The sequence below is a fragment of the Zingiber officinale genome, chromosome 7A, assembly GCF_018446385.1.
Source record: "Zingiber officinale cultivar Zhangliang chromosome 7A, Zo_v1.1, whole genome shotgun sequence".
Taxonomy (NCBI): Eukaryota; Viridiplantae; Streptophyta; class Magnoliopsida; order Zingiberales; family Zingiberaceae; genus Zingiber; species Zingiber officinale.
This window is the reverse complement of record NC_055998.1, coordinates 85,766,318-85,790,142: the sequence shown is the minus strand read 5'-3', so window position 1 is coordinate 85,790,142 and position 23,825 is coordinate 85,766,318. Positions and strand designations below refer to the sequence as shown.

Genomic DNA, 23,825 nt, shown 5'->3' with positions numbered 1-23,825 from the left:
ATTAATGGACATCTTGCCTATAGAGCATAATTGGACATTTTAAATATTTTAAAAATAATTCTATGTTTTATTTACAATGGTATAATTATGTTAAAGCATATGAATTCAAAACAAGCTTTTAAATTGATACAAACTTGAGTGATTTTAATATTTTTAATTTTTTTGTCAAAACTTCAAAAATATTTTAAATTTTCATGAAAATATATTTTTCCTTGTTAGAGAACATTAAAAGAAATATTTTTTTTAAATTTCATAATTTTTTGAATTTTATGGATTTTTCTATGCATTTCTAAAGTTGACTTTAGAAAGCTAAAATTTAGACTGCTTATGTGACAGTCGACCGTGTCAAATACTAGTCGGCTGGTAGTTGTTTTCCAGTACTTTCAGTAGTTGGTTTTAGTTAATTTGGTTAAAATTGACGTCATAGTATGTATGATTGTTCAGTGCAATCTTTTTGATAGTGTCAAAGGGGGAGAAATGAGAAAGTTTAAGTTAGAAATTTACTTCTCCATATTTGTGCAAAATTTGAAAATTAAGTAATAGAGCATACGTTAAGGGGGAGTTTGGATTTTATGCTTCATATTTACATTAGGCTTGTAATCTTCAAGATGATATTTATGCCTAACTTAAACATATTGTCGCATATCAAAAAAGGGGAGATTGTGGATGCAATCGACCTAGGTTTGATCGGATACGATTATAGTTTCGATGTGTGTGTCAAAGAGTTTAAGTTCGACTTTTATATGTGTTTGAGTCATGCAGGACTTGGTAAAATATTTGAGGAACTTGGTGCAACCAAGTTGTGCGAAAATCTCATCCCATGGCTCAAGTCCATGAGATCGGTGAAGGATGATGCATCTGAGGGACTGCCGGACGAGGAGCAACGAAGTGGAGCCAAGGGAAGTAGACTTTAAGGCAATGCGAAGGATGACACGAAGAGGAGCCGCAGGCTCGAGTGCATCTGAGGGACAAGTGCCGAGGAAGAGGGCTTCAAAGGGCAACTTCGAAGAGGAGAGTATGAGTGAATGTAAGGATAAGTCGACTGGTGGAAAGACTAGTCGACTGGTCCAAATTCATGAAAGCACAGAATGATTCTATGCTCAATGGTTGCGAGGACCAATTGACTGATACAAGGCTGTTAGCAGAATCCCAGATTCTGCGGAGAGTCGTTGACTGTGTCCAACGGCTACACCAGTCGACTGGTGCATGGACCAGTCAACTGGTACCGGGATGAGTTGACCTTCTATTCAACTCTCTCCTCTTATTTAAAGGGAGCTTTAGGGCATGAAGAAGGGTACTGATTGTCATTGTAAAACTCCTAAGTCATTGCTCAAAACTTTCAAGCCACACTCTTCTTCCTACTCTTAATCTCCATCTTGAAAAAGAAGAAGAGTACTTTATGAGAGGTTGTACTCCACCGATAAAGAGTAAGCTCTATCCGGAGATTACCTGAGACTAATTAACAGAAGGATTGAGGGTTCGTCCACCTCAAAGATAAGCCGTGGAGCAGGAGCAAACAATCTCCGAGCCACGTAAAAGGAAACGTGTTAGAGTTTGATTGCTATCTTTGTTTTAGTTCTATTCCGCTACACAACTAACGATTTGTAGAGAAGCAATCAAGTTGGAGGTGACCAAGCTATTCAACCTCCCTTTCTAGCCGGCCACTGATTCTCAACAACAACCTCCTTCGACTAGACTTGAGAGGAAGACTTGTGTGCAGCGATAAAGGGGGTCTACCAAGCGTGGGTCAAGGGCGGAGACAACAGTCGACGTGGAGATCAAAGTCAAGGTAATCAATGCCAAAGAACCAACGGACTCACCAAAAGTGGGCCGAGCAGAGGTCGACTTCGATTGTCGATCGGGCCTGAAGGGTCCAATCGACCAAGAAGCTCATTTAAGTAGATCGCTCAGTCGGTCGAGCAAGAAACAACCTACTGAACCGAGGTATTACGGAAGAGAGCAGTAGCTGAGATTGTCGGACAGGGAGTCTTGGCCGAGTGACTATTCCACTTAACCAAATAGTGGGACCCCTCCCATATCTCGTAATATCCCTCTAGGAGTTAATATAATGCTGCTGACAACAGGGCATGATCAATAGACAAATCGTACGACAGAAACTTCTATTGTCATGTCAGGGATTTGCATGTCCTATTAAAGTATAGTGTTGGGAAAACATACTCACACCTTGAGGAGCGTGCACATCGCCTATTGAAGCACTATATAAAAGGGGGTCCATGCACCAGTGGAAATATGTGATATACATTATTTGTGCTCGTGTTCTCACTGTTACATCACTTCGTTATTTTTCTATTATTCCGATGACTGACTTGAGCGTCGGAGAACCAACATCGGAGACTCCTTTCCTAATCCGGTACTAACATTCTTTATATTACAGATCAGAGCAGAGTCTTCACACAGTCAATTAAGGAGCCACATTTTTCAGCTAGCCTTCTATATCGTTTTTGGACCAGATCAATTAGATTAGAAATTGAATTAAAAAATAGTCATTAAATTAGCAATCGACTTTAAAATCGAAGGTTAAGCAACGATTAAATCTAATTAGAGATCAAATTTATATACGATGGTTAAATATTAAATATTAGTAAACTTTAAACTTGATCGCTAAATTAATGATAAAATTTAAAATTTTGATCAATTAAAAATATAATCACTAACTAAATTTAGCAATCAAGCAGCGACAGTGGCCGTTGCTTTTAGTGAGAGGTCGACTTTCAGAATCATTCAGATTCGAACTCTGATTTTACCAGCATCACTGATTATCTCTTTGTCTTTGCAAGGGCTGCTACCACTTTGTGATGTGAATGAATGGCTCACAAGCAGGGCCAAAAAACTCATGACTAAGGGATCAAGAGAAAGGTAGCTATAAGCTTGTAGGTATCCATCATGGTGTGCCGTGTGCGTGAGTAAACCATGAGCTCACAGTCGACGGTTAGGTTCTTGGTTAGCCGGCAAAAGGCACGATGCTCGGGGAGGAGATTGTCGGTTGCGTCTAGCAAAAAGCTTATTCGTCTTTCTCGACTATAAATTGGATTCGCATTGCCATGGCTCGCCCTCCTTCCAAGTTCGAAGAGATGGCGGCGGTGCTTCGGTGGAAATGGCAGATCATGGTGGCCGTCGCCACCTCCGTCATTATCGTGACCCATAGCGCCGGAACGCTCCTCGGCCGGCTCTACTTCGACGGAGGTGGCCGCAGCAAGTGGCTGGCGACCGTCGTCCAATCAGCGGGCGCCCCTCTCTGCCTCCCCCTCCTCTGCCTCCTTTCCCTCCGCGTCAAGTCGCCGCCGCCGCCTTCCGCCGCCCGCCGCCGTGACCTCGCCCTCATCTACCTCTCCCTCGGTTTCCTCATCTCCGCCTCCAACCTCATGTACTCCTACGCCCTCCTCTACCTCCCCGTCTCCACCTTCTCCCTCCTCTGCGCCACCCAGCTGGCCTTCAACGCCGTCTCCTCCTACTTCCTCAATGCCCACAGGTTCACCCCGCCCGTCCTCAACTCCGTCGCGCTGCTCACCTTCTCCGCCGTGCTCGTCGCCGTCGGATCCGAGTCCGACGCTTCGAACGCCTCCAGGTCAGAGCGGCGGCTGGGGGTGGCGCTGGCGCTGGCCGCCTCCGCGCTCTTCGCGCTCACGCTGTCCCTGATGGAGCTCTCGTTCGAGAGGGTGATAAAGGCGAGGACTTGGGCGGCCGCGGTGGAGATGGAGGTGTGGACTAGCACCGCGGCGACGGCGGCGGCTGTGGCAGGGCTGTGGGCCAGCGGGGAGTGGAGGCGGGTGGGGGAGGAGATGGAGCGGTTCCGGAGAGGGGGGAGGGCGGGGTACGTGATGGCGCTGGTGGGGACCGCGGCGGCGTGGCAGCTCTATGCGGTGGGGCTAGTGGCGCTGGTGGAGGCGGCGTCGGCGCTGTTCGCCAACGTGACCTGCACGGTGGGGACCGCGCTGGTGCCGTTGGCGGCGGTGGCGGTCTTCGGCGACGAGATGGACGCGGCGAAGGCCGTGGCGATGGGGATCGCGTTTTGGGGCTTCGCGTCCTACGTCTACCAGCACTACCTCGATGAATCGAACTCCAAGAGAGGAGTGGACAGCTGCAACCGCGCCAATGGTTCGGACGCCCCTGATGCCTGTCCTTAATGACGTCATCTGGCTGCTATCTGGCTGCTATCTGGCTGACTAATCCATAACAAAGAAAAACAAAAGGAAATGAAAAGAAAAAAAAAGTATTTTCTGTGAAAATAAAGGTTGAAAAAATATTTTAAATAATAGTGAAAATATGGGGAAAAAATATATGTAAGATTCCAAGTTGTCTGTTTAAATATTGAAATGAAAATTATGAATCATTCCAGTTCCATTCTGCTACGAGCAAAAAATGTCATCGCGAGTGGCTATACAACATGAACATGAGTATATTGAGTGCTAAGAAAAATAAACAGATTATACAAAGGATCGTATCGAAATATTACACAGTTGCCAGTGAAGAATATAGAAGAGATTCAAGTGATGGTAAGGCTCAATGATTCAAGTTGATTTGCTGCTACCTGTTCTTCATGTTCTTGTTGCTGCTCTTTGTTCCACCTTCTGTATCCAATGGATCCACTAGTGGATGATGATCAATGTATACCACCTGAAGAAGAATTCCTCTGCCTCCCTCAAGTGAGGAAGTGATCCATCATGTGTTGTATAACGTCTGTACCTTCCGAATGCGTGAATGGATCCTTAACCTGAAATAGATAGATTTTTTTTTAAAAAATGGAAATGTATGGAGATAGCGAGAAATAGGGACGAGGTAGTAGATGTGGTTCAGAGGTGGAAGACCTGAATGACACTGTGTGCAGCAAACCTTTGGATGCTGATGTTGTGGAAGCTTACATCGACTCTTTCCCAAGACAGCCGTGTGAGACCTGTTACTAGCTTTTCTGCAAGCAAAATAGCGCAATCCATATCGATGGATGAAAATAAGAGTTAGAAGTTAAAAAGCAAAGTAGGCATTCTTAAACAAAAAGAAAAACTTTAGCCTTGTAGTTTCATGTTCTTATTAAATATGTTTAAATACTAAGAGAGTCTTCACCTAAGTCAAACTCTCGCCTCTAATTATACTAAAAATTCTTAAATATGCATTTTGAGTTGGAATAAGCTCTCTTTTGGGCTTTAACAGACAATTTCATGGATGTATATGTTGACGGCAAATAATGATCAATGAAAATGAGGGCTCACAAGGTCCTTATTGTTTTTCAAAAAAGCAAATTGGCCTTAGAAACAGCCTGAGAATACTTCTAACCAATTCGAATCGTTGGAATTTTTGCTATAGGCATCCCACTTATTTGCTTTTCCATTTTCTTTTGATGAAAAAGGAAAGGATAAACCCCAGTGATGAAGCTCAAATTGATCCTAAGACTTTTAAGCAGCATTGCCACTACCAGGGCCCTGTCGACATACCACTAGAATAGCAGTTGAGACAGCTTGAATAAGCATGATAATGGACAAGTTTATGGGAAATGTAGGGAAGTCACAAGCATGACTGGCAAATGAAGCTTTTAAAGAATGGTAGAGAATGCAAGCTTATCAGTGCTAACAAGTAAGATACGCGAAAGAAATTAACTGGAACTGACTCCTAAGTCCTAACACACAAAGTTTATTTAATCTACAGGATTAAATGATAAGTACCTTCAAGTACATCACAATCGCTGTCCGTAAGGGAATCACTAGTACACTTATCATTTCTGCTCCCTGCAGTATATTCTTCATGTACAATATGTGGGTATCTTTCACTCAATGGGTCCTCCCACTGGACAGAAGATTTAATAAAGCTAGTTAATAACTAAATGTTAATGGACAAAGTCACTGAGAAATGATTGTTAAAGGGATGGTACTTTAGGCAACTCAGAGTTACGTCTAATAGAAGATGTTCTCCATCCTACTATATCTGAAATCACTTAGTTCAGGAAAATCACACGATAATGAAATAAAATGTCTCAGACAATGATGATATGAAAATTGCATAGTTACATCCAAGAAATTTCAGCTCAGGATACGATCATAGCCAACATTTGAATAAGCCACCCGCCGTTTAAAAGCTTGGAGGGCAGACCTGTAGATGAAATATAATCATGCTACCAGGAATATGCATTGCAAAGTTAATGACATCGAAACAGATATGGCAAGGCGAAGAAAGGAAATACATAAAATGAAGATCATCACAATTCTCCACCATTCGTTGCAACAATGGAGGCTTTCCTTCGTCGCTATCAGTTAGAAAAAGATGCTTGCCAGTTCTTCTAAATATCCAGTGAATAACACAAGAAGCAACCTTTTCAATAGCAGTGAGCCCAAAAAGGAAAGGGACCTGAATGAAATTAATATGATACACTAAAAAGTCAAGATCAATGATAAAGTAATGTGAGATATACATTGCCAACTATGAGTGCCATTTCCAGCTTATACATAATACTTACAGAAAAGATGTCAGAACTTATATCATCTAAAATACTGGCAAAGTCATTAAGTCAATGAGACAACATAAAGGACATTTCTCCCCCACCATAGAAAAGACTTTGGAATCTTATCAAGAAGCCACATAGGAGTAGGGAGAAAACTGAGTTTAGATGCTATCTTGCTTGTAGTTCTATGGTACTTATCTCTTAAACCTATTTCGCATAATCACTGAAAACTCCTTACTGTGTGTCTGGGCTTCATATATATATATATATAATACACATTTACTAGTATGAGAAAAGAAGAAAATGGATCGATCTATGGTGAGATGAGGTAATTACTGATTAGGGATTCAGGTAGTGAATCATTTGATGATGATGATACGTTTGGATTCTACTTAACTTGCAACTCAATGACAACTTTAAATGAAGGCATCTTAGATGGTCCTTGCACTATGCTATGGGCACTAACAAAAAAGATCCAGAAAAAATCACATTATTTGACACAATGTCTCTAAACATAGAAATTTGGTAGGTTTCTAAGATGCTGATTATATCCAATTACAGATACACACTTCATAACCTTGTAGAAGAATGCAGATACAAGGGTTGCTAGACAAGAGAAGAGGACCATTCTTGAGTAATTTCTCCATGGTAGACTATAAAAAAAAATCAAAATAATTGGAACCATCAACATATTTTGTCTATTCACAACTGGCTTCCATTGTCCTACCACTTTACCACTTTTTGATTGATAACCTTCAATCACAAAACAAGTTCAATTCACATATATCTCAAGAATTGAGAACGCATGAAAGTTCAAAAGTTAGGTAAATGTATGAAAAGCAGACCTGTTTGTTTCCCCTAGAACCAAGATGAGGTGTAGCCACTGTGATGAAATTCATAGCTTCCAAACCACAGATAGTACCACTTTGACTATCATCACGTACATCACACAGAGTGTCCTCCTGGGTTTTTCTTCTAGGAGGATTATATAATCTCCCAATTGCATAACGTGCAACTAATCCTCCAATTGAGTGTGCAACAAAAGAGATTTTCTGCAGATTTGGCGATTTCTTGATCACTTCAGTTACCTGTTTAAGTGTGTTAAGATAACATGGCATCAGAATTTGAAAAATTAATGGTTGCAAGAACCATGAGAGAAACTGACCTCTTCAGCTAATCGCTCACCCATGACGTCAACACCATCTAATGTTAGTTTATTCATGTTTCTATCACTACCTACAAACAAAAAACAGGTATGTGAACACATAGCCTGTGCATAAAACACAAATAATTAATGCAAGTTTCCAGGATTTCAAGTGCATAGAGAACCATTCCACCTTGTCCGTACTTCCCACATAATTATAGTAATTTCTAATCATCAGATCATACTGTTCAAGCATGCTCCTTTACATTGACAGTTGTCTTTCAGACTGATCCTACCTTCCAATTGAGGAAGAAAGGTCAAATCAAATTTTCCAAGGAGAAAGGAAGGATAAACCCCATTAGAGAGATCATGCCCACTGAGCTAGTTGGCACCTCCATTAGGATATGGTTGACAAGGAAAATGTGTAACAAAAAAACAGATAACGACCATATCTAATATGTAGAAGAAGAAAACCATTATACCAAAATAATAGTCTTAGAGGAGAACATAGAAAAGAAGTTTTGCTAATTTCTAGGAAATTTCATTAATCTATAAAACGAGTAGTGTTTTTGAATTAATGATTATTAATAACTAGTATCAATTTGACCAAAGAAGGGGAGTCTTGGCGCAACGGTAAAGTTGTTGCCATGTGACCAAAAGGTCACGAGTTTGAATCCTGGAAACAGCCTCTTGCAAAAAGCAGGGTAAGATTGCGTACAATGGATCCTTCCCCAGGAACCCGCATGGCGGGAGCTTCGTGCAGCGGGCTGCCCTTTTATCAATTTGACCAAAGCAAACAATGTAAAAGTAATCAAATAAACCATTTCTTTGCAAATTAAGGCCACTTAAAAATATAATATCTATTTACCAGCATTTACAAGGGACGTGCAAAGCCACATTGTAATTTAAAAATATTACTGTTGTATGTATTCGAGGCCACATAAACTAATCTTATCATAAATTTGCAATGGCAGGAGGTAAGCATTGGGATCGCGCTCTCCTATTTTAAAATCTACATTACTTGCCATCCAACTGGTTAATAAGTAAAAGAAGTCATTTGTTTGCAAAAGTGTAAGCAGTTAGGAGAGGTGAAAAACTTCATCTACCAAGAGCTTCACATTTTAGGCCTGAAAGTCAGGTTGATTCTTTGAAATTGAAATCGCTGATTGGTTATTTAAGTCTGATTGGAGCTATGCATATGATCAGATATATGTTGGACTTTGGCCTATGATGGAAGACTACTATGCAGACATCATCTCATTTTGCAGAACAAGACATACGAGAGAAATGAAATTTAACTTTGACTCTCCTAATTTCTTCTTGGACTAGGATCCAAAAGTTAATGCTATCACAAATTTTCTACAGCACAGTTACAATCAGAGATTGTGCAAAAAATGCACCTTTTTAACATCATTACATAGAAAATAAGATATACGAAGGATGGAAATTAAAATAAGCAGCAATATTGAAAGTAAATGACTTACAATGAACTATCACTTTATCTGGAAGTTCTGTAACAAACTGCTCAGCTGCAAACTTCCAGTCAGCAGGACTGCAACCAGTGGCATTAAATATTGGCTTAATAAAGAACAGAACTCTGAAGCACAGAGAATAAGAGAGAGTAGCTAGAAAGGGATGGTTACAGATGAAGTTAATAGTTCAGTTGAAAAGCGAAATCAACAATGACAATAACCATATATAATTCCAAATTAATAATTTTAGCAGTTTAAATGTAATTAATTTTCTGGCAACGTAATCTAGTCATTACTTAATTCTTTTAGACTACATAGTCCAAATAATTTATGGAATCCAACTAGATATGAATTTTGGAGCCTTGCAACAGCTCCTAATGCCAAATCATAAATTTTTGCTCATAAAGTCCACCAGATCCAGTTAGGTGCCATATCAAATTTCGATCTTAATTTTCTTTGCTTGGTATAGTTACTTTTCCCGATTCATGCACCAATGCATAAGAAAACTGGAGTACATAGGCCACAATTTTTTCTTAAAAAAGCAGAGATTCCAACCTTAATTCTCCATCTACAAATCTGAATACACGAGAGAGTCGCATCAGCATGCCACTCAAGTTCAATAGGCATACAAAACAAACAATTTCAAGGATAAATTGCAACAAAAGTCACATCACAACAATTCATCCTGCCAACAGCACACGCCATTGCCCCCAAAAAAACCCGTTCTTCCCGGAAAACCACCATCAAATCCAGCCAAAATCCAAACAGAACCAACGATAAATCAAGCAACACAAACGGAGGACAATCCCAGCGGGATCAGGAAAGTAAACACCAACCTGCCGAGGATACCGTGGACCATCACGACAAGGTGATCCGCCGCCTCCGCCGCGGGGCCAGAAGAGCTCCGCACGTCGGTCCCGCCACCGACGCTCTCCTCCGCGCAAGCACCTCCTTTTCCGCTCCCGGCGTCCCCCATCCTCTCCGATCCCTCACTTCTCATGCGACCACAGCTAAATCGACACCGGAGACCATGAACAAATCAAAATTCCCGGAACATGGCAATCCAAAGAGAGGCCAAGAGGAGGAGAGAGAGACGAGTAGGTGGGAATTGGGGAGAAGCGAACGCGAAGGTAAAAGCAAATTTAAAAGAAAAAAAAAAGGAAAAAAAAAAATCAGAGAGAGAGAGAGAGAGAAGGAAGATAGGCGGCATTTATCGGTACAGCAATCCGACTCGGCGCAGGGAACGTAACGGCCGTTACGTACGCGGAAGACGCGACAGTTGTCACATCGTAACGCGTTAAGTGGACCGAGTCTGATTCCGATCCTTCGCTATAAACTAATATATCGCGTTTTCTGGTACATATCCGCTCTCGTGCGCCACCGCCTCCGAATTAGCAATGTGATTATGGGAACAATTAATTGGTAACGTTTAAAATAGAGACACGTCAGCGAAAACTTCAAGAGTGGAAATGTAAATGATGTTTATTTATGGACAATGTTGAAAACTTCACAATATCAAAATAAACTAAGTTATTTTGGGACGTCAAATATTTTTAACCAAAATTTCTTATAAATCTAACCATATCAAATAATTTATTCATATTATTGGACTTTTATCCTACTAAATAATTTTATTTTATTTACTTTTGACGAAGTTTATTAAACCTTTTCCTTTTCTTTATGGATTGAGATACGTCAAATCAAACTTTACATTGTTCAAGTTTATTTATAAGATGCCTAAGTCGACCTCAGTTAAATTGAACTTAAGATAAATTAAGATGTTGAAATGGTTATTTAAATATAATTTGATTTTTTTTATAAATTTGAACTTGATTCGTTTATTTATTATCAAATTTTTAATTTAAAATTATTTAATTATTTGAAACTTTTAAGTTTATAAGGTTGTTTAGTTGGTTATTGAACTTTATTTTTACAGAGTCTATTTGTTGATTTACAATCTTATGTATTTAGTTTAACACTTTAATAAGTTATTCAAATTTATTTTATTTAATTAATCTGATATAGTAATATCGAAGAACTAATCTAAAATTCCTAACCCTCATGCCAACGTGACACACATGCACTCCATTTTATAATTACCAACCAAAGGCAACAAGGATTGAATAATGGAGCATGTTCATAAGATTACAATAATATAATGGAATGATAAGGACTACAAAGGAGGTCATGCAATAGGATAACTTACAAAATACTTCTAAATTAATATTAAAAAAAATGTTCCCTATCGTTTGGATTTTATTATTAAAATGTCTGATAATTCATAATGATAAAAATACATATTTTAGCATTAGAGAGGAATAGTGAAATAATTCAGTCAGTGATTAAAAATAATGATAATTGAGCCTTGCAAGCAATTAATAAGGTGAGGGACATTCATGACTTGTGTAGTTGTGTAGGTAAGTGGTTATGCTTGTTGCTTTGAAGCAAACTGTTTAGGTGAAGCTCATGTTGCATTTAGACTTTGCGAACAACTTTCCATGTAATTTGTCGATAAGAATTTCAAGAATACGAAGAGAACACGAACGAGTAATGTTTGTACTTGGGATATGGTATGGAGATCGATCGGTTTAACTCTCAAATACTTAGCTCTATACTCTCCCATTGAACGATAAGAACTTTCAAAAGTTGAAGTAGTTCTTGCATGGGCAACTAATAGACAAGTTAGATGTGATCTTGCTTGCTACGTGGGGTCTTTGAAAGTGAAGGAACAAAGTGGTTTAGCAAAATTTTTTAATAAGAGGGGTCTCCATCTATGTCTCTCGTGATTTAAAGCTCTTCCACTTTTCCTTTTCTGATCTTTAGCTCTCATCATAAATCACTTTTGATGACAATTTTTTTTTTTTTTAATTTAGTTGTCTAGGCTAATCCTCGAGATCATAGAAGGTTTTTCCCTGGTCTACTTACATGGTAAATTCGAAACAAAACTTATGCATACTCAACGGTCAATCTTTAAAATATTCAGATTCCTTTTATTGTTCCTCAATTTGGCAAGATAATACTAAGCCAATGGTGATGATCATTCATTTTACAGGACCAGATATAGAAGTAGTGTTTGTCATGGGGTGGCTTGAACGATCTGGGTGGCTTCTTGTCTTGGCCCTTTCTTTCCATGTCTATACATTTATCAGTTTCCTCTCATGTTTGATTCATTTAGCTCAAATAAATAGTCAAAATTATTTTCACCCATTTATGAATTGCTACACAATTTTATTTTGTTTAAAGCAATATCTAATAAAGTAGGCATAAGTTGTGATTTGAATTTACCTGATACACGAATCAAAGAAATGGTCATCTACCTTAATCGAGTAAAATCCAACAGCTCCGGAATTAATCGAGCAAATCCAACACCTGTATTATAAAAAATAATAAAACTAATATCATCCACAATTGCAGCAGCCCAGGCTCAAGCTTACCAATATCTCATTAAAATAAAATAAACCTCCATTGGTTCTTTTCATTTAACCATTGGGTCTTATTAAGTGTATGAACCAGTGAAAAAAGAGCGTCGAGCACGGGAAGATTCATGGGGAAGCTTGTGTTTGCTCGTAGCAGAGAACAGGTATACAGATGGTGATTTTGTGAAGAAAGAAGTCTGCTCGGACCTGACTATATGGACGTGCATCTCTTCAGAATTGTGTTGAAGGTGATGACTGAAGGTGTTCAAGATTCCTTAGCACTATCCTTGCATACATTTTCGATTCGATCCGGGCAGTGGCAGCTTCAGCAGAAGCACGAAGAACAGGCGATGCTCCAGCATTCTGCAAGAGTCCTGCATGGTGCATTGCGTGCTGACCTCCAGGAAGAGTGAACTGCCAATATATAATATATAATGAACAATACCTCTTTTACACAGAAGAAAGTTCAAAATCATATAGTTTGATGAGGCTAATTAATGCCAATATTACAAATTTAACAGACTTGGCAAGGAAGTCTAGTATTCGAAGAGCTTACCTAAACAAAAAAAAAACCTCTCAAAAAAGAAGAGGTGTGAATGTCTCTATGTCATCCTATTATTTATTGCTTTGCCGTGTATGGAAGACTCATTTGTGGCACCAATTGCAAAAGTAACATAAAGCTTTGTAGTCTGTCCAACAACATAAATACCAAACTCACCAAAAACATGTAACAATTTTACCTGAACAAAAGCAAAAGCAGCACAGGCTCGAAGGAGAGATGAAGGATTTTGAAGCATTGAAACATATTTCCCAATTGCAGCAGCACTGGAAAACAATTCCACGGAAGGATATTGGCAAAGTAAATTAAGTTTTCACTCCTATGGAACTGTATAAAAATGAAAGTTAAAAAAGAAAAAGAATGAATCATTATGAAAGAAAACGCAAATATTTAGCAGCAAAGTTGATATTAAAAAAATACTTACGATATGCCAGTGCTAACATACTTCCAAATTGAGGAATATAAAATATAGAATTAGTAGGGATGCTGATGACATTCAATAGACGCATGCCATTCATTAAAGCTGATCCCAAATAGTTGGGATTAAGCTTGTTATTAGATAGTGGGAAACCTTTGGTTTCAAAAGCCAGAGTTTTTTTCAAAGAAGTTTCAACTGAATTAACCACGATCCTGTTTCAACTGAACCAACCATAGTGTTTAAAGTGCAATGCAAATTCATAGCTACAACACTGTCATATAGTTGTCACTTGTCAAATTATTAACTTTTCATCCAAGTTACTTCTTTAAATTGCTGACAGGAATCAAATACAAACCTGCATATCAAGTTCCCAGCTTCCGGTATTCGAACTGCTTCCACTACCTGTGCCAAGGTTGCCGGCGCCGATGATGTAGCAGCCTCTGAGAAAATGTGTGGATCTGAAAATGACAGCAAGAATTCTTCTATCTGCTTCAGTGCCATCTTTCTAGCACCATCAAAGTTAACACTCTTTGAAGAACCAACTTCGTCCATTCTGTTGACCAAATGAAGCTCGTTAGGATTAGATGCAAGCCATTGACACTTGTAACATAACAATAGCAGCACAAGAAATTCTTTCTTGGCATAATAAAAACATAAATTGACTGAAGAAGAAAAAAATTCAATCCAAAAAAGAACAAAAAATGCCTGTCTTAAACCAATATATTTTTCACCTCATAAAGAAAGTTTATGCATAAAGTACGAAAATGAACTGCAAACAGCTGCATTAGAGAATATAAAACTTTTCTAAATTTAACAGAATCCCAAAACTAGTTTTCCACCTTTAAAAAAGAGGAAGATAGACAACAAATAAAGAAGTTTATACTAAAAAAACTCGTATTGAACATTTAAGGCCCCCATTTGGAACTCCCACAGCACAATTCTCTGGGCAATGAAACCATAAGAAGAATTTTACAGATGACTATTACTAAGAATATTTTGGAGCTCGTTAAAGTTCTAATACCATATTATCTGATATTTCATCTACAATAGATGAGGGTATTTTGTTTTTCAAACTGAAGATGCTTTTCAATTGAGGTTATCAACAAAATCGACGAAGAGTCTTAATGCCCAAGGGCACTAGTATTTGAATAAACAGGACAAGTAGGAAGTCAGTCTCCAAAGACATAATCGATGCAAAAATCTGCATAATCCACTTTTTTTTTTTTTTTTAAAAGCATGTTCTTCCAAAAGGACTACCATGCTTCGTTTCTTCAAAATCTATAAATATTCAAAGCTATCTCCCATCAAAGAAGCATCTGTCAATTGATTGGTAATCACACCATGACACACAAGAAGCCATTAGACAATTTGAAATCTGAAGATGGAATCACAAATGAGAGGTAGGAAAAACAGTCCTAAAAAAATATCAGAAACAAAGAAAGTAATGCATTAAATATCTACTTGGTATTCCAAATTGGCATCCCTTGTTAGATTCCGAAGGAAAAATATCCTAGTGAATGACATAATTGAGAACAAGATAGTTCCAATGATCGATTAGACAATATGCAATCATCAAAAATAAAAAATCTGAGTGCATGCTGCATTGCTGCTAGAGTTCTTCATAATGACTTGAAATGTGTTAAAGATTTGGAACTTGTCCAACTGCTCATGTTTGGTTTAGCAAAATGGTTCTAGAATCTTTCACAATGACTCTTTTGGGTTACAGATGCCATTGTATTGCATCTTTCAGTACCTCTCATCACGCATGCAAGCAAGTGCCATTGCAGCCATGAAACAAGCCATTTCTGATCCAGATGATGAGCATAGTTGTACAAGAACTAGAACTCCCTCTTCTTCAATTATACGGAGAGCATTACCAGAATTAAAAGCAAGAGTCCATAGTGCCCCAGAAGCAACCTCATCAACATTCTCTAGACAATAGATAACTAAGAGTTGGCTAAAGTGTATTTCCTTTAAATTCATCATAATGCTCAATGCTTCCTATTTTCTACTAGTTCAATAATAAAGTCACAATCACAAAAGTTAAGTTTGCAAACAAATTGACACAAAAGAGAATCAGCTTCATAAACTTATTGACATTTCAACAAGTTACCAAGTTGCTCAAATGGTAACTTCTTTTTATAACAGGTATGGCACATATTAAAATTATTATAAGGAAGTGTGTAAATAAGGATGCTAGGATGCATAGAAGATAGGGAATGTTTACATGCGGTCAAGGAAGAGGAGAGGAGAAGATGAGATTCTCTTCCATGTTTACCTCAATAAACAATCAAAATGACGAAGCTCACACATCTTTGTGGAGATAGGTTTTTGACCAAAGTCATGTCTTCTCGATGGTCTCTGTAGAAGGGGAAAATTCTGATTTTACTTGTTCCCTTTAGTGCGATGTGAGGTGGTAGGACACCAAGAAATACGCTAGGTAGAGGAGAGTATAGGATAGGTCTAGGGGGCATGGGTGGTTTCTATGGGAGAAGCAAGACCAACTAATAACTAGTGCAAGTAGCATACGTTGGAGAGGCATGAGGCTGAGTCAATGCAAGGCAAGGTCAATGGCTGACATGCAACCTGAGGAAAAAGAGTCACAAGCAATGACCGGGTGGGAGACAAGCACAATGGCAGCATTCAGTGATCAACAGTCAAGGAGCAGCATTGGTGGTCAACTGTAGGCAAATACAAGTTGGGATGGGGCAGGCAAGATGAGGTCAACAAAGAAAAAGACAATCTCGCAAGTCTTCCTTAGAATTGGCATTGAACTGTTCCAGACAGAAACCATAATGATTCTCAACAATAGAACTTTAAACCTTGGTCTGAACCAGGATTCAAAATTTCATGTCATCTCAACCAGCATGAACAAAACTCACTGTTCTGCTTGCTGAGTAAAACTGATAGTGGCTCCACATGAAAAGATCACCAGTACTAGTCGAAACAATGATGGCACTAGGCAATATTGCTCGTGTCTCATCCGTATTAGTCAAGATAGGGATTTACAACTCTGGAAGGGGGCAAAGGAGGAGAATTCAACTGCAAAACACAAGAAGCTTCAGCTTTGAAAGTGCAAGGAGGAACATGAAAGACGGATGCGGGAAGAGGTGCAGGTGTTGAATCCATACAAGAAACTTTGATTCCTCTGTAGACTGCAGAACTTTCCAAGCCATGTGATCCTTTTGACTCAAAAAGAACATGGAGGTGTGGAGGAGGCGACAGAATCAATTGTGGACAGGAAGCTTCAGCACTTGGCAAATTGCACAACTCCTTATGTGGCAAGGAGAGGGAGGGAAGGCAGCTTACAAGGGTGAATACGAAGAGGGGAGAATAAGTTAGCAAAATAATAACTTGTGGAAAGAATAAGTTATATGAATACAAGGGGAAGTTAGCAAGTTAACAAATAACCAAAGCACATAAAGTTTAATATACATTTCTAAGGTGTGTAACAGGTAAGCTGGTTAAGAGCATCCACAATGGCTAGGGATATTTCTCCCAAGTATTTGTGGCCCTCACTTCCACATCATTCTTTAAATATCCTACTATTTAAATATCTCAGCTTTCACAATGAAATACCCCACCAATCAAATATTTATGGGTCCCACCCATCAAATATTCACTCTCAAATATCCTCAATTCCACAATCAAATATCTCACCCATAGTTTGCAAAATCGCGATCCGGATCGTAGGATCGTACGATCCTACGATCCGGAAACCCAAAATCGATCCAGGATCGTGCATAATCGCTTTTTGCAGTAGGATCGCATCAGGATCGGTAGGATCGGAACAGAATCGGTAGGATCGGAACAAGATCGGAGCAGAATCGGAGCAAGATCGGTGGAAGCTTTGAGAGGTCATAACTTTTGACTCGGATTGAACCACGAGGCCTATAATATATTAAATCGAACCTCTTTCAGAGATCTTTAATAAATTTCAAAGTTTATCCTTAATCACCCTATTTCAAACCCAAAAAATATCATTTAAATCCTTTTCGGATGTCTAGAAGATTTTATCTTTCTTTTTATTATCTGCTTTTCATCTTATTAGGGGTTTAAATTATTATTTAAACATATGTTTAATTATTTTTGAGTTAGTTTTTTATCAATAATATTTTGTCATTTCTTTTCTCCAAAATAATGAGTTTTTGGATGTCTATTGTCTAGTATTGTGTGGCATCAACTAGTCTTTAGAAAATTATTTCCGGCGTTTCAATAGCTTATGTTATATACATTAGGTGTTTTGTTGGCCTTTAAATTGAATTATCTTATAAATCAAGGAAATATTTTTGACATTAATGTGTTATTATTATTGTGTTAATAGAAATTTTATATTCTTTCATTTTATGATATGAAAATATAAATATTATTACTATGCGAAAATGATAGTTGAATTACAAGTTAATTTAAATTTGTACATGTAGTAATGTAATTTGAGGTGTTGAGTGTAAATGATTGCATATATATACAAAATTAGTTATTTATTTATATATAAATCAGTTTTTTATATATTTTTTATAATTATTAATCATGTATGATAAGATTTTAAGGGTTTTTGATAGGATCGTACGATTCTACGATCCGATCCTGACCGATCCGATCCTGACCCTAAATCGATTCTACGTAGGATCGCGATTCTACAAACTATGATCTCACCAACCAAATATTTATGGGGCCACCGATCATTTAATTAACTTACATTTAATTTTACGAAAAATACAATAGAAGACATATAAATTTAAGTTCATACAAATACAAATATTTTATAAATTTAAAATTATGAAAGTGATGAAAATAGATGAAAGAAATGATGTATATATATAGGGAGAAATTGAACGTTACCCAACGTTCGAAAAAATGAACGTTTCTTTCTAACGTTTATTTTTTCGAATGTTTGATTTATTTTTCGTTTTTTAATTTTTTTAATTTAATTAAATTAAAAAAATAAAAAATAGTAAAAATAATGGCAGCCCACCATTTTGGTGGGCCCCACAAGATTTAATTAAATTTTAAAAAACCAAAAACAATGGCGGCCCACCATTTTGGTGGGCCCCACAAGAAGTTTTGTGCCCGGTGATTTCAAATAAAAATCACCCCTCAAATATCCCCTACAATGAGAGATATTTGAGAAGGGGGAGGGGGATATTTAGAGAAATATCCCTTCCAAATATCTCCCATTGGAGATGATCTAATAACTTGCTTGGTATACATTAGTATTAATAAGTTATATTATACTAATAAGTTAGGGACGAGTTATGAAGGCGATAAGTGTGGGTTTTTTAAAATTAGACAGATAATTAAACATATAACTAAAAAAGCTATGCTAACAGATTAACATTAATATAATAAATTGTCAATTATAATTTAATATAATTAATTTAATATTAACTTAAATTATAATTATATTGAGTAGTTACCAAATTAATTTAATATATTATACTAGAATTAATATTTATCAATTATTAACAGTCTTCAGGGCATTATATTAACATTTTTATTAGTTAATCATACATTTATTAACTTAACTTATAATTATAATTTGCCAACCTATATTAACAATTAATATTAATTAATTTTAAAAACTATCTTGGAATTCTTTGATGCATGTAGAAATGATCCAAGTGTGTGTTGGTACTCCAAAATAGTTGTGATGTGATCAAATAAGTTAAGTTAGGTCCTGTTGTGTTTAACCTTGTGTCTAAGTGTACAGGAACTTAGGAGCACAGGGGGCGTCGAGCAAAAGATGCAGCTAGCGAGAAGAACGGCACGGGAGAGAGCCGACGGGCTTGGTGCGTTTGAGGGATGAGGTCCTGCGGAAGAGTACGCGGGCGGACGAGAAGGAGGTGCACGACGTTTCCGAGGGACGAGAAGCCGGAGCGGAAGCTTGCTCGAGAAGGTTGGAAGTTGGGTTCGGGTGAGCCCTATTCCGGATGGCCGAAATCACCTAAGCGAGCGGAATCGAAGCGGAAGACCCTGACCGAAGCAAGCGGAGCCGAAGCTGGAGGCCCGAAGAGAAAGTCAACAAAAGGTTAACTTTCACCTTCGGGGCGCTCGGAACCATTTCGGGCACCGGGAGCAGTCCGGGGAGCCTGGAATCCTTCTGGGCGCTCGAAACCCAAAACTTAACCAAATTAGACATGACACGTACCGTTGCGTCAGGGATAAAATACTATCCCATTCCAGGCGCCTAGAACCCTTCTAGGCGCCCCAAGCAGGGCTATATAAACAACCCTACTCTCAGAAGCTAAGCAAAATAAGAAAAATCTATGCAAGACTTGTACACACTTCCTTTTCTATTTAGCTTTGCCATTTTGAGCTTTCATTGCTGTAAAGAGGCTTCTCCGCCTGAATGAGAAATTAGTGCGACTTCATCTGCCTTGGATTAACAACCTCCCCGGTTGTAACCAAGTAAACCTGTTGTGCCTCTGTCTTTTATTCATTCTATATTTCTGCAAGTGTTATTTTAAGTTATAAGTCCGAGAAAGGTTTTTTTTGTCTTGATTTGTGCAGCGGCTATTCACCCCCCTTAGCCAGCCGCCAAGGGTCCTAACAAGTGGTATCAGAGCCAGGACGCTTCAGGAGGACTAACCGCCAAACGAAGCATACGAGACGATGGCCGGACTAAGCATCTACCCACCAAAGTTGGAGGGGGAGTTTGCAAGCTGGAAAAAGAGAATGAAGGTATTCTTTAAAACCATTTTTAAATTGCTTTTAATAATGAAGTTCGGTTTTGTAGCACCCGAAGGTAAGAAAAAATACCAGTGGACGAAGGAGTAGGCCGACTTCGTGACAAACAGCAAAGCAGAGTTCCATTTGCTAAGTGTCCTACCGCCACAAGAAGCCAACCGGATCGACGCCTATAACTCAGCAAACGAGCGTTGGGAGAAGTTCCTTGAGCTACACGAAGGGACGTCCGAAGCCAAGCTTGTAAGACGGGATCTGCTAAGGAACCAGCTGAGTAACATAAAATTGGAAGCAGAAGAAACCGTTGCACATCTTCACTCGAGAATTGAAGAAACTATTCACCGGACTCACGAATCTCGAAGAAAAGGTAAGCAACCGAGATTCGCTAAGGTACACGTTTAATGCATTTTCTAGAACCACCGAGTGGGCATCATTAGTAGATGCTTACTATATATATAAAGATTTAGAATCTGTCACCTTAGAAGAAATGTTTTCAACATTTGAAGTTCATGAAACGAGATGTGCAGATTCGAAGGAGCCGAAGCACAACATTGCCTTTAAAGTAAAGGTGAACGAACAAGATTCAAAATCCTCTCTCGATGACAACGAAATGGCGTTGATGGTAAAACAATTTAAAAAATTATTTAAAACTAGAAAAACTAACCATCTGCAGGGTAGAAAGAAAATAACGATAAGATGTTACCACTGCAATGAAGAAGGGCACGTTAAAGACACTGTCCTAAGTTAGAGATCAAGGACAAGGACAAAGGAAAGAACAAGAAGCTTGTCCAATCTAACAAGTACAAGATGCTAAAGGCGACGTGGGACGAAATATTGTCCGAATCAGAGATTGAGGCTTTCTCCGGACTTGCGTTAATGGCAAGCTATCAAGACGACGAAAATGAAGCAAGCTCGTCCGAAATGAGCATCGATGAAGGAGGAGCGACATCGGAAGAAAACAACACTTTAGGGGGAGCTACGAATAACGAGATTGACAAGGTAAGTCAGGTATGATCTATTCCTCCTGATAAGTCATTCAATTTTATAAAATATTTATCAAAGAATTGTTGCAAACTAGAAAAAGAAAATAAAGAGTTAAAATTGATTCTAACCAAATCTTGTCCATTAGAAGAATATGATAAATTAAAAATAGAAAATGATAAATTGAAAGTACAAGTAAAAGACTTGACAAATCGTGCATGGTTAAATGTTAAAATCCAAAATTATAATAGACTAAGCTAGCATCTTAGATTTCATAGGGGTTAAATAAAAAAACTATCAAGAAAATATGTCCCAAAGAAATTTCTGATTAACTCAGTTGGTAGAAATCTATATTGGGTTCCAAAAACTTGTATAAATTAAAACCTTAAAGTTAGGGCTTTCACAGGGTAGATTAAATGTTTGATTTCCTTAAGAGACTTTGTTTAGAAAGTGGTTGTTGCTCCAATAACCAAGAAGACATAGTGTCTTGTCACAGCCTGGAGCCAATTAATGAAATAAAATATATAATTGACTAATTGATAAAACATTTAATTGTAATTAATGCTTTAAATAGTTACTCAAATATTTTTTTTACTTAGAAATTTTTTTGCAAAACTTAAAGTTTCTAAAATTATTTACGTTGCAAATTTTTTTTAAGTGATATCAAAATTTTCAAAATTGTTGGAAAATCATATTTTTTTTTTAACAAAAAACTTTCTTATTTTTTTGAAAAATTACCCTTATTTTTTTTGGTACCTCATTTTTTATTTGATCAAAAGGGGAGAAAGGAAGATTAAGTCTAGGGGGAGGTAGCTTAACTATTTTCAAATTTTTGCACTTTAATTGAAATTTATTGCTTTTACTTTATGTTGGTTTACCTTAACTTAACTTGGGTTGCTCACATAAAAAAGGGAGAGATTGTTGGTACCCCAAAATAGTTTTGATGTGATTAAACAAATTAAGTTAGGTCCTGTCGTGTTTAATCTTGTGTCTAAGTGTACAGGAACTTAGGAGCACAGGGCGTCGAGCAAAAGACGCAGCCAGCGAGAAGGACGGCACGGGAGAGAGCCGACGAGCTCGGTGCGTTTGAGGGACGAGGTGCTGCGGAAGAGTACGCGGGCGGACAAGAAGGAGGCGCGCGAAGTTTCCAAGGGACGAGAAGCCGGAGCGGAAGCTTGCTCGAGAAGGTCGGAAGTTGGGTTCGGGTGAGCCCTATTTCGGATGGCCGAAATCACCCAAGCGAGCGGAGTCGGAGCGGAAGACCCGAACCAAAGCAAGTGGAGCCGAAGTTGGAGGCTCGGAGAGAAAGTCAACAAAAGGTTGACTTTCACCTTCGGGGCGCCTGGAGTAGTCCAAGGCGCCCGGAACCCTTCCGAGCACTCGGAACCCAAAACTTAGCCAAATTCGACGTGGCACGTACCGTTGCATCGGGGATAAAATATTATCCTATTCCAGGTGCCTAAAACTCTTCTAAGCGCCCCGAGCAGAGCTATATAAACAGTCCTGCTCCCAGAAGCTAAGCAAAACAAGAAAGCTCTAAGCATCACTTGTACACACTTCCTTTTCTGTTTAGCTTTGTCATTTTGAGCTTTCATTACTGCAAAGAGGCTTCTCCGCCTGAAGGAGAAATTAGTGTGATTTCATCTGTCTAGGATTAACAACCTCCCCGGTTGTAACTAACTAAACTTGTTGTGCCTCTGCCTTTTATTCATTCTATGTTTCTGCAAGTGTTATTTTAAGTTATAAGTCCGAGAAAGATTTTTGTTTGTCTTGATTTGTGCAGGACTATTCCCTCTAGCCGGCCGCCAAGAGTCCTAACAGTGTCAGCATCAGAAAATACTGTAACTCTACGATTTGTGAGGACCAATACCCACTCATGTAGTGCTACTATAAATATTAGTATAAATAATGATGAATATTTGTAACTATGTTTTAAAATTTTATTGCAAACAAGCATATGGTCAATTAATGGTAACTAAACAAAATAAATTTTCAATATACAACATTTCAAGTTTCCCATAATTCAATGTTCACCAGGAATACTGAGCTCTATTAGTGTAGATCCTTGTTCAACCATAATATTTTTGACAGTGCTATGCAAGGTGCAGATTCTTGGAAATACTAGAATGATAATATATGAACTCAGACATTTAATAAGCTACAATCAAGGTCTGAAACATGGAATGGAAATACCATGCAAGATTTACACGCGCACACACATGACTATCAAGTAAACTCAAAATTGCATCTTAAAGCTTTAGATCATTCGCAAGTATAATATTAAAAAACTTCACTATTGCATTTATGTGAAAAGTTGGGGAAGGGGGATTTGAACTACAAAAAAACAAAGTAAATGTAACTAACCTACACACCAGTTGCTGGCACAAACATGGTTTATAGTATTAGTGATGTCTGCATTTTTATTGGGTTATCCAGAAAAAGGGCAAGTGTTTAAATTCTTGATATCCAACTTGGCCTAGGTTAATTAAACAAAAAAATTTCTTCCTGGAGCAAGTCAGAACTTTAGGCCATGTAGTTAACAAATACTTCGCTTAAATTTAATAAAATTCAATGAGAAGGATGAACTATAACAAAAATACAAATTACCAAGATTAACTTGTTGAGAAAATATTGTTGGTTAAATTGAGTTAACAAGAGATTTGCATTTTGAAAATCACATGCAAGGTAGCTCAATCCAAATAG

At 38.1% G+C, this 23,825-nt stretch overlaps 2 protein-coding genes and 1 long non-coding RNA gene across 3 annotated transcripts; 1 reads left to right on the top strand and 2 right to left on the bottom strand.

The window, feature by feature from the left end:
• Window positions 1-2,732: 2,732 nt before the first annotated feature.
• On the top strand, window positions 2,733-4,145 carry LOC121999493 (probable purine permease 11). Its single transcript, XM_042554167.1, has one exon. It carries the CDS (start codon window positions 3,063-3,065, stop codon window positions 4,143-4,145), a length of 1,083 nt encoding a protein of 360 aa, XP_042410101.1. The 5' UTR covers window positions 2,733-3,062.
• Window positions 4,146-4,319: 174 nt separating this feature from the next.
• LOC122001675 (lipid droplet phospholipase 1-like) lies at window positions 4,320-10,247 on the bottom strand. The gene is made up of 10 exons (XM_042556555.1): window positions 9,901-10,247; window positions 9,077-9,144; window positions 7,614-7,684; window positions 7,294-7,536; window positions 6,191-6,354; window positions 6,044-6,099; window positions 5,882-5,934; window positions 5,676-5,796; window positions 4,827-4,927; window positions 4,320-4,732 (listed from the first exon to the last, which is right to left on the bottom strand). The coding sequence occupies exons 1-10, from the start codon at window positions 10,062-10,064 to the stop codon at window positions 4,661-4,663; spliced, it is 1,113 nt and encodes a 370-aa protein (XP_042412489.1). The 5' UTR covers window positions 10,065-10,247; the 3' UTR covers window positions 4,320-4,660.
• A 2,518-nt stretch (window positions 10,248-12,765) lies between these two features.
• On the bottom strand, window positions 12,766-13,951 carry LOC122001674. The gene is made up of 3 exons (XR_006117423.1): window positions 13,813-13,951; window positions 13,037-13,366; window positions 12,766-12,894 (listed from the first exon to the last, which is right to left on the bottom strand). It is a non-coding gene; the product is annotated as an uncharacterized LOC122001674 (long non-coding RNA).
• Window positions 13,952-23,825: the final 9,874 nt, after the last annotated feature.

What these genes read in the sequence shown, in the direction of transcription:
- LOC121999493 (XM_042554167.1), top strand. Translation starts at nt 3,063, where the DNA reads ATGGCTCGCCCTCCTTCCAAGTTCGAAGAGATGGCGGCGGTGCTTCGG.
- LOC122001675 (XM_042556555.1), bottom strand. Translation starts at nt 10,064, where the DNA reads ATGAGAAGTGAGGGATCGGAGAGGATGGGGGACGCCGGGAGCGGAAAA. An exon ending in TTCAAATGTTGGCTATGATC is followed by an intron (nt 5,935 to 6,043) that starts GTATCCTGAGCT and finishes AAGTGATTTCAG; the next exon opens with ATATAGTAGGATGGAGAACA. An exon ending in CTGCACACAGTGTCATTCAG is followed by an intron (nt 4,733 to 4,826) that starts GTCTTCCACCTC and finishes TATCTATTTCAG; the next exon opens with GTTAAGGATCCATTCACGCA.